At 49.8% G+C, this 10,769-nt stretch overlaps 1 protein-coding gene across 1 annotated transcript in view; it reads left to right on the forward strand.

The window, feature by feature from the left end:
• Nucleotides 1-717: 717 nt before the first annotated feature.
• LOC103626820 (C2 and GRAM domain-containing protein) overlaps nucleotides 718-10,769 on the forward strand; it is a 37,100-nt gene continuing 27,048 nt past the window's right edge. Inside the window, exons 1-5 of the mRNA XM_008647169.3 lie at nucleotides 718-1,306; nucleotides 2,128-3,501; nucleotides 3,776-3,958; nucleotides 4,081-4,361; nucleotides 4,464-4,580. Of these exons, the coding sequence (XP_008645391.1) occupies nucleotides 895-1,306; nucleotides 2,128-3,501; nucleotides 3,776-3,958; nucleotides 4,081-4,361; nucleotides 4,464-4,580 (2,367 nt within the window). The 5' untranslated portion in view covers nucleotides 718-894. The remainder of the gene's footprint in view (nucleotides 1,307-2,127; nucleotides 3,502-3,775; nucleotides 3,959-4,080; nucleotides 4,362-4,463; nucleotides 4,581-10,769) is intronic.

Consider the following 10,769-nt stretch of genomic DNA (forward strand, 5'->3'; position numbering starts at 1 on the left):
AATGGACGGTCATCACTCCAGGCAAAATGCACAACTGTTAGGAAGGAATATTCGGACCAAAGTCCGATCTGCCACTGCCCGGCCTAACCCGGCGGCGCGCGCGCGACAGTCCTTCAACATTTTCTCAACTTCTCAATAAATACACCAATGATACACATATTTAAGTTGATTGATTTGTACCTTAAACTTTCGGTATGATACTAAATTATTAGTACACTGTAGCATTAAAATGAGCCTGTAGCATTGATTATTATTGAATATTAATTTGGGACAGACCCACATTAATCCAACACATGATTCAAAATGTTAATCTTAAATATGTATACCGTATAAGTTTCTTTAGAGATAATTTTTTATTTATGAATTTTGAAGGCATTTATAAGCCTATTAAAGTTTTATACTTATCTTTTGTAAATTAGCCATTGATATATGTGATGCAAAAAAGTTGACTGATTTTTCTAACTTTAAATTCTTAAATTCTAGATTCGCCACTGATACTGATCAATGCACTGCAGCTACTGTGGGAAAATCGGAGCACAGCTCATGAATTACTGTTTATTTACCTGAGGAGAAGTTGCTGCCTCGATTAATCTCATCTATTTCAGTTTATTTATGTAAACCTGAGGCGTCCCGAGCATATCGGAACAGGCCACACGTGTTAGGCTAGAACCATACCCTCCCCGCGAATCCAACGGCCCGCGAAATGCCTCTTCCCACAAGCACGAATCATGAGGTGAGAAATGCGCCACGGGGTAAACACGTACCGAATTCAAACGGCCGCGGGCAATCCCCCAATTTCCAATTCCAGGGAGGGTCGCGAACCCTCCATTGGCCATTGCTCGATCTCTGTCCCTCTCGTCGCACCTTCGCAGCCGTCGTTCACCGAGGCCGCGGATGGCGAGGACTTCGGGCCCGCCGGGTCCCCCGGAGCCCGGCCGCCACGACGCGCCGATGCTGCTGCGCGTGCACGTGATCGAGGCGCGGGGCCTGCCAGCCATCTACCTCAACGGCTCCAGCGACCCCTACGTGCGACTGCAGTTGGGGCGGCGCCGCCCGCGGGAGACCACGGTGGTGAAGCGGAGCCTCAGCCCCGTGTGGGACGAGGAGTTCGGGTTCCTCGTCGGCGACGTCGCCGAGGACCTCGTCGTGTGTGTGCTCAACGAGGACCGCTTCTTGGGCGCCGAGTTCCTAGGGCGGGTGCGGGTGCCCCTCACCGCGATCATGGAGACGGACGACCTTTCGCTCGGTACCAGGTGGTACCAGCTCCAGCCCAGGAGCGGCGTCAAGTTCAGGAAGAAAAGGCGCGGTACACCCTACTTGCATCCGATCTTTCCTCTTGCATGCCATGGAAATCAATGCTTGATCTGTGTGATATGATTCAAAGCAGTCGAAACAGACACCAAGGAGTTGTGGGTAGGAGAATGGATGCTTGCTCTACACATGGATTACACCTCATGATAGGCGTGCTAGTGTGGTACCTGTTCAGGGAAATAAAAATCATAGGGCCTTGACTTTGATTCTGTTGTTTATAGCCAAGATTTTTTTCTACTTCCTATAGTCATGCGCCAATTCTTCCTTAGTCGAGAGATTTTCCATATCACAAGTCTTTGTCCCCAACCTGCAGCTGTTTGTTGTATCCCCATTCGGTTGAATGCCAAGGTTATTAAAACGGTAAAACGTTGGAATGCTTATGGGTGAAATTTTGACTTTTAAACATTTAAACAAAGTTTAAACGTAGTTTTAAACAACACAGGAAAAATACCAATACATCGTAATTTCAGACAATAATATGAAGTTAAATACCAAAATAGAGAGGTTAGTGGCTTACCAAAACTTCACCCATGAGCTGGATTGAACCTCAAAAGTAACTAATAGACTGGACCCAAAAGTAGCTAATGGTCTAAAATGCATAAAACACTGCGTTTTACAGTTTAGAACGCCAAAACGCTAAAACGTGGTTTCAACCTCTAATTAGAGTTTTGACGTTTAAAAACATCGTTTAAACGTAGTTTTAATAACACTGTTGAATGCTTTACTGTTGGGAAGACCCTTTCAAATTTCTGCAGAGCAAAATGCTGTGACGACTGAAGCTAGCATTATTCACTGTTCAATCATATTTCCTTGCAGGCGAAATTTGCCTGAGAGTATACTTATCGGTTAGGGCCACCCTTTGTGATGACGCACATCAAGCTCCACCGCAACTTATCGATGATATATCGTGCAGCTCACACAGGTCAATCGAAACTAATGAATCACCATTATCAGCTACTGTTAACAGTCTGGATATGTCAGCCTGTGCCAGCATGGATCGGACATCCCTCAAAAGTTCGGATGGCTTCAACCAAAGCATGACGGAGGTCCGAGGTCCTAGAAGCACAGGGCCACTATCTTGTGTCAGCATAGAGCAATCAATTCTTCTGGAGCCTGAAGAAGATGATGGCAGTGCCATCGTTGATACATCCTCAGTAGTGGAGGTCATGTCTCGGTACTTCCGGAAAACTGCTGATGCTACACATTCTGTAGCATCAGATCCTGTGTCCCTAGACCAGTTTCGAAGCACACAAATGAATTCTGAATGTCGTGAAAATGAAGAGGGTTGCACACTGCCTGAGGTCAGCCTTGATGAACTGCTGAAAAATATGGAGTCCAAAGACCAAGCTTGTGAACTGCCAGGAAACTTGCCTGGTGGTGTACTAATGGACCAATCTTACATTATTGCACCAGCTGAACTAAATTCTTTGCTGTTTTCTGGAACTTCAGATTTCTGGCCAGAAGTTTCTGAACTTCAAGGAACAAGTGGATTCAACATTGAGCCCTGGAAGCATGACAATAATGAGAACTGTTTAAAAAGAACAATAACTTATACAAAAGCTGCTAGCAAATTAGTTAAATCTGTTAAAGCCACTGAAGAGCAGAAATACTTGAAGGCAACAGGAAGTTCTTTTGCAGTTTTGTCTAGTGTTAGCACTCCTGATGTTCCCTGTGGTAATTGTTTCAAGGTGGAGATATTGTACCGTATAATATCTGGTTCCCAGTTGCCATTAGAACAGACCACACAAATTACTGTAAGTTGGCGTCTGAACTTTGTTCAGAGTACGATGCTGAAAGGAATGATAGAGAATGGAGCGAAACAAGGCCTTGCAGAGGGTTATTCACATTTCTCTGAAGTACTGTCCCGGAAAGTTAAAGTAGCTGAACTTGCCGATGCTAATACGAAAGATAAGATTTTAGCATCACTGCAGACACAGAAAGAATCGAACTGGAAACTGGTTGCTCGCTTCCTTGGAAGCTTTGCATTCATATGCTCTCTCAGTACAGCACTGTATATCACTACTCATCTTCATCTAGCCAAGCCTAATGTGGTGCTTGGCGGTCTTGAATATTTTGGCATTGACCTTCCAGATTCCATTGGAGAGATTGTGTTTTGTATTATTTTGATCATCCAAGGGCATAATATCATGAAAGTAGGGCGACGTTTTTTGCAAGCCTGGAAACAACGTGGTAAGCCAGTAATCATCTCTATGTGGTGGCTGATATTTACATGTCTTTCTGATGGCCGATCTAGGTATTCTGTAAATGCTAAGGAATTAATCCAAAAAAGAAGCAAATATTTTGTTTGCAGTAGTCCTTGTAAGATTGCCCTAGTCCTCTAAATGGCTTTACTAGAAAAATTATTTATCTTTAAAACTATTATTATTCATTTTCCTGTAGCTTGCAAATTATCCATTCCCTATGGACATGCATCTAATTTGCGTTTTTCTTGTCTCAACATTAGGTAGTGATCATGGGGTCAAAGCTCATGGAGACGGTTGGTTGTTGACTATTGCACTTATTGAGGGAAGCGGTGTAGTAAGTGCAGGTACACCTGGGGTTCCTGATCCTTACGTAGTTTTTACATGCAATGGAAAGAGGAAAACCAGCTCCGTCAAATACCAGACTTCTGAACCTAAATGGAATGGTAAGTGCTGCTTCTACATTATAACTTTATTGAATCCCACAAGTTAAAAAGGAGAGCTGGAAACACCTTCATCATCTTGACCTCTGAGATTTTCCTGATTCTTCGATTTTTCAACTTTACAGAAATATTTGAATTTGATGCGATGGACGACCCGCCAGCAAGATTGGACGTGGTTGTGCATGATTCAGATATACCAAACAATGAAACTCCTATCGGTCAAACAGAAGTGAACTTTGTGAAAAACAATTTGTCAGATTTGGGTGACATGTGGGTTCCTCTTGATGGAAGGTTTCCCCAAGGGCACCAGCCCAAATTGCATCTGCGGATCTTTTTGAACAATTCGCGGGGGACTGAAGTTGTTATGAATTATCTGGAAAAAATGGGGAAAGAAGTTGGCAAGAAGGTATGGGTTGTCCAAAATTTGATCTTGGGAAAAGTTTTCTGAATTTCTTTTAATGCTTGTGCAATGCATTCTTTTACTTAACTTGCATAACTGAATGTTCAGATGCACTTGCGCTCATCTCAGACAAATTCTGCATTCCGTAAGCTCTTCAGCCTTCCCCCCGAAGAATTTCTCATCGACGATTTCACCTGCCATCTAAAACGGAAAATGCCACTTCAGGTAATCAGATGTTCTGACTTGGAATATGTTGATTTGTCATTGATTCATTTGTTCTGGTACTACTGAAATTGTACTCAGAATAGTTAATACTCTCTCTGTCCCAAAAAATAAGGCATATATTTTTTTTGGAAAAGTCTTTGAAGTGAAACTTTGACCATTATTTTTTTAAAAAAATATGAAATCAACAAATGCAAATTAAGCATCATATTAAAGTATTTTTGAAAATGAATTCAAATATATAACATGCATACACTAAAAACATATGTTTTTTTGCTAAGTTATTGGTCAAAGTTTTAAAATGTTGACTTTTCTAAAAACATGCGCGCCTTATTTTTTGGATGGAGGTAGTAGTATTTTAAAGGAAAAATTTGCTCGTGGACATTGAGAACGGCCCCCTTTGCTCGTGGACACTGAAAATAGTGAGAGTTGCTAGAGAACACTCTGCTTTTTATTAAAGGTCTGTTTGGGAGAACTTCACTTCAAGAATTTTAGGTTCGTTCTAGCTTCTTTCATAAAATCAGGTCTTACTCCACGAGCTCTAGCTCTGAAAAAAAATTAAAACTAGAGGCCAACTTCATGAAATTCACAATACTCCTCTAGAGGTGCTTCACAAACAATGCTTTTATACCTCTTCATGAAGTTGCATGAAAATTACACACCATGACATCGGTTACCTAACATATCGCTTTAGTTCTCTCGTGACAACCCACTAATCAATTGTATTACAGAAGCTGGAGTCTATATGCAAGCCAAACACTACTCGAACCCATCTCAACAATTTGATGAAGCTGAAAAACTAAAGCTGATATATTTTAAGTTAAACACTCCCAAACAGTCCCTTAAATACTTAAACTTGGTGGTTACCACACCCAACAAAATATCTGTTTTCCAACCATAACTCATGCATGCTATGTTTTCTAGACATGATATTTTTACTTAAAGTGTTCTATGCATAGATAAGCCTATTCTTTAGATTTCAACTACTATTTTGGATACGGGATGCAGCTATTAAAATTACTGAGGAAGGAAAAGCTAGCCTTATGGATATTTCACTCATACAGTTATCTCGGGCTAGATTTCTACAGTAGATTACTACTACGATGTATCAGTTGGAATGAGAAATCCTAACCCTAGAATAGGGTTGAGCAGTGTATTAATAGACCAAATAACTGGGCCAGGCCCATTACAAGAGACGGGTATCTAACACCCCTGCCGCAGTCACAACTCTATCCTGTACAGATGTTGAGATTGGACCGAAAGTCTAGGAATACATTGGATGGCAGCCCCTTGGTGAAGATATCGGTGAACTGCAGTGTTGTGGGGACGCTGAGAACACGCGCCTGCTGTGACACGCTCCCGGACGAAGTGTAGGTCAATCTCCACATGCTTCGTGCGCGATGCTGCACGGGATTAGTGGAGAGGTAGACGGCGCTGACGTTGTTGCAGTAGACTAGGGTGGTGCGCTGGAGGGAGCTGTAGAGCTCGTGGAGTAGCTGGTGCATCCAGGATGCCTCTGCCCCCGGTGGATAACGAGCCAGCTCGGCTCGGCTCGTTTACGAGCTCGAGCTGGCTCGTTTAGCTCGCGAGCCAGAGCAGAAAAATAAAATGTACATAATAATTATTTTTTAGTTAATTTCAAACTAATTTAACAATAGAAAATAGTAATTATACTCATAATTTCACAAACCACATCAATATAACAACAAATTAGCACAATTCATCACTCATTAATTCACAATTCACATACATGTTCATCAGTTTAACCCATAATTATATTTGCATAGACCAAATTAACACATAGACATAATTCATTAATCATTAGTTTAATTCATAGGCCATTGACACCTCAGATATATATAACATATTCATCAATTATTCTGCAAATGATATGCATATAGTTTCGTTTTGCTGGAATATGGTAGCTCGTTTAGCTCGCGAGCTGGCTCGTTAACGAACCGAGCTAGGATGTTAGCTCAGCTTGTGAAAAAATTCAAACGAGCCGATCTGAGCCGAGTCGAGCTGACCATGAACCGAGCGAGCCAGCGAGCCACGAGCATTTCGTCCAGCCCTACCTCTGCCACGCCGTTGGCCACAACGCGGTACTCAGCCTCGGCGCTGGAGCAGGAGACGATGGACTGCTGCTTGGCGGTCCAAGAGACGAGGTTGGCACCCAGGAACACGGCATAGCCGGAGGTGGACCGGCGCGTGCTGTAGCCGGGCCTAGCAGCGTCGGTGTAGACCACAAGTTCCGACGTCGAGGATGGTCGGAGAAGGCCGTAGTCGAGGGAGCCCCGAAGGTAGCACAAAATCCGCTTGAGGGCGGTGAGGTGGGGCTCCCGTGGTGTGTGCATATGAAGGCACACCTGCTGAACGACGTAGGCGATGTCGGGCCGGGAGAAGGTGAGGTACTGGAGCGCGCCTGTCAGGCTCGGGTAAGACGTCGCGTCGGCGATTGGGAGCCCGTTGTCCTCAGAGAGCTTCACCTGAGTATCAACAGGGGTGGAGTAGGGCTTATAGTCGGACATGCCAACCCGCTCCAGAATGTCGATGGCATACTGACGCTAGTGCAGGAAGAGACCCTAGGGCCGACATTCGGCAGTGATGTCGAGGAAGTGATGGAGAGGCCCTTGGTCCTTCACCGCAAACTCCCACTGGAGGGCGATGATCGTGCGCTGTAGGAGAGCGGTGGTGGATGTCGTGAGCACAATGTCGTCGACGTAGAGGAGGAGGTAGACGATGTCCTCGCCCCGTCGGTAGATAAAGAGTGATGTGTCCGACTTGGCCTCGACAAAGCCGATGGAGGCCATGTAGGTGGCGAAGCGGCTGTACCAGGCTCGCGGCGCCTGCTTGAGGCCGTAGAGTGAGCGGTTCAGCCGGCAGACCAGGTCTGGGTTAGTGGCATCGACGAAGCCAGTGGGCTGGCTGCAGTAGACAGTCTCAGTCAGAGTGCTATGAAGGAAGGCGTTCTTGACGTCGAGCTGATGGATCACCTAGTTCCGGGAGAGGGCGAGGAAGAGGATGACGCGGACGATGAACTTGACGACGGGGCTGAAGGTCTCATCATAGTCCACTCTAGGGCGCTGGGTGAAGCACCGAAAGACCCAGCGGGCCTTGTAGCGGTCGAGGGAGCCATCCGAAGTCAGCTTGTGGCGAAACAACCACTTGTCGGTGACCCCATTGGTGTTGGGTGGACGCGGCACCAGGTCCCAGGTGTGGTTGGCCAGCAGGGCCGCGTACTCCTCCATGGCCCGATGCCAGTGTGGGTCAGCGAGGGCGGTGCGAACGGAGGAGGGGACCAGGGAGGCGTCCAGTGGAGTAGTGGTCGTATCAGCGGCCAGGATCAGCCTTTCGACAGGCCGAAGAACACCGGCGGCGCGGCGAGTTAGCATCAGGTGAATGTGTCCGGGGTCGCGGTGAATGGCGTCCGGGTGGTACACCGATGGCTCAGGGGCCGCAGGCGTGGCTAGCCCACGGCGATGATAAACGACGGCCGGGTCGGCGAATCGGGCTGCGATCGTTGAGGGGCCCGGGTCTGTGGGTGCCGACGGAGGAGTGCTCCCGCGGCGGTGGTAGACGAGGACGGGGTCAGCGAAGTGGTTCCCGCTCGTCGATGGGGCTGGAGTAGCCGAGGCCGCGCGTTGCGCAGGCGTGGTCGGCGGGGCCGCGTGTGGCGCAGGGGGGTCGACGGAGCCACGCGTGGCGCAGGCAGGGTTGACAGGGCCGCTCGTGGTGCAGGCAGACGTGCGAGCAGGGGCATCAAGGCCACGTGTGGCATGGACGGGGTCGATGGGGTCGCACGCGAGTACGGTGAAGTTGCGCGAGGTGCTGGCAACGGTGCGAGGCGAGGTGCTTAGGAAGGATGGGTACTCGGATCAGACTCAAGGAGGGAGTCGAGATCGGTGGGTGGGGAGGAGCCAGCAAGGTGAAACATATCTTCGTTGAAAACGACATGATGGGAGATGATGATGCGCTGAGAGGTGAGGTCAAGACAACGATACCCCTTGTGGTCAAGAGAGTAGCCAAGGAAGAGGCAGCGAGTGGAGCGTGGAGACAACTTATGGGGAGCAGTAGTGGAAGTGTTAGGGTAGCAGGCACATCCGAACACTCAGAGGTGGTCGTAGGACGGGGTTGTGCCGTACAGGGCGAAGTAGGGGGTGGGGTGGCTCACCGCCTTCGATGGGAGACGATTGAGGAGGTGGGTGGCGGTGTGCGGGGCTTCTGCCTAGTAGCTAGCAAGGAGAGACGCCTGGAAGAGAAGGCAGCGGATCATGTTGGTGGTGGTGCGAATCATGCGCTCTGCCCGGCCATTCTGGGCGAAGGTGTAGGGGCACGAGAGATGCAACTGAACGCCACTGGTGAGGAAGAATGATCGAGAGGTGTGGTTGTCGAACTCGCGGCCATTGTCGCACTGCAGTGCATGGATCGGGCGACGGAACTAGGTGGAGACCTAGGCGAAGAAGTGAGTGAGGGTAGTGAACGTGCCGGACTTTAGCCGAAGGGGGAAAGTCCAAAGAAAATGGGAGTAGTCGTCCAGAATGACCATGTAGTATTTGTAGCTAGAGGCTGAGGACAGGAGACCTCCAGAGATCACAGTGGACAAGATCAAAGGCCTGAACAGCCCTGGACATGGAAGTGGAAAAAGGAAGACGGGAGTGACGGTTGAGCTGATAAGCATGACAGAGGCGCTCAGAAGAGCCCCGAGTTTAGGATATGTCTGAGTGGCTGGAAAGCAGGGACATTACGTCAGGTTCAGGGTGCCCGAGGCGACGATGCTAAATGGCGAAGGAGGTGGTGGTAGTAGCAAGAGAATGTGATGTGGAGGTAGTAGTAAGTGCAGGAGATGAGGCTACTCTAGTGGGGGGAGTTGAGGGCAAGTGAAGAGAATAGAGGGGGTCGGAGCTGTCACAGCGAGCGATCACAACATGTGCGGGAAGGTGGCGTATGGTGAGCCCCAGGGGTCGAACTCCATAGAATAGTGGTTGTCACTAGTGAAGCGACGAACCGAGAGGAGGGGATGAGTCAGACCGGGAGCAACAAGGACGACAGAGAAAGGATGTGAGGGTGTGGTGGATGGCAGTGGAATAACGAACTAGTTGTGGGAGTAGTGTGGAAGGAGGCTCCGGAGTCGACCACCCAATCGGTGGGAGAGGGAGACAGTGGGGAGGCTGCAGGGTGCGCGGAAAGAGCCAGAGGAGGAGCTCTGACGTGGTTACTAGGAAGGGAGGGAGACAACGGGGGCCCGATCGCAAGGGAGGCGATCACAACACGTGGGAAGATAAGCGGTCCAGGCATGTGACGACCCGCCTGAGGATGTAGCTCGACGCAGTCTTGGACAACAGGATTCCAGGCCGGATCGAAGGACACAAAAGTGCCCAACACAAGTTGGCCATCGTAAAGTAAGACGCGCATAGTGATCCCGGCAGAACCAGGCGGAGCTAGGAAGGAGGGGGTGCTCGCATCCAGTACGAAGGTGGGGCCGAAGGGGCCAGGGGCCATGGGAGCAGTGGAAGGTACAGGTGCTGCAGTCAGAGGAGTAGGGGCAAGGACGGATGGGGATAGGTCGTACGTGGTGGCGCCGTAGGAGTAGGGGATGGGTACCGCCATGGAGGGAGCAGTGCCGCGCCGAGCGCACGGAGGCGAGAGGCAAGGAGAGGACGACTGAGGCACGAGTGAGACGCAGTCGGCGAGGTCGCAGGCCTAGGGACGATGACCGAGCATGGAGAGAGCAGCGAGGCAAAGACCACTAGCGAGGTGGCTGGGTGCTGCAGCTGCTTCGGCGATGGGCGGCGGCGGTGGAGCTGCACAGGGTGGGGAGAGGGCCGCCTGCTGGGCGGTATTGCACGGGGCGAGGGCTGCACGGGGCAGGGGCGCGACAACTGGGATGGAGATGGTCGAGGCTGCGCGCCGAGCGGAGGCCGCGCTCCAGCGGGAAGGGACCGCGCGCTGGCGGGGGCAGGAACCCAAGGGGGCCGCACGTGTGCTGGCGGGAACAGACCGCGCGCCGTCGGCAGGGGACCCACGGGAGAGGCGGCGGCCTGGAGATGGTCTCGGCAGGGCAGATCCGGCGGGTCTGGACGCCCGACGGCGTGGGGAGGCGCGACATCGCGACGACCAGCGAGTGGCGCGGCTGCTGGCTCGACCTGCAGCGCCACGTGCGACCTCCAGCGGCTGGACGACGGCGGCTGGCGT

Source organism: Zea mays, chromosome 5, assembly GCF_902167145.1.
Source record: "Zea mays cultivar B73 chromosome 5, Zm-B73-REFERENCE-NAM-5.0, whole genome shotgun sequence".
Lineage (NCBI taxonomy): Eukaryota > Viridiplantae > Streptophyta > Magnoliopsida > Poales > Poaceae > Zea > Zea mays.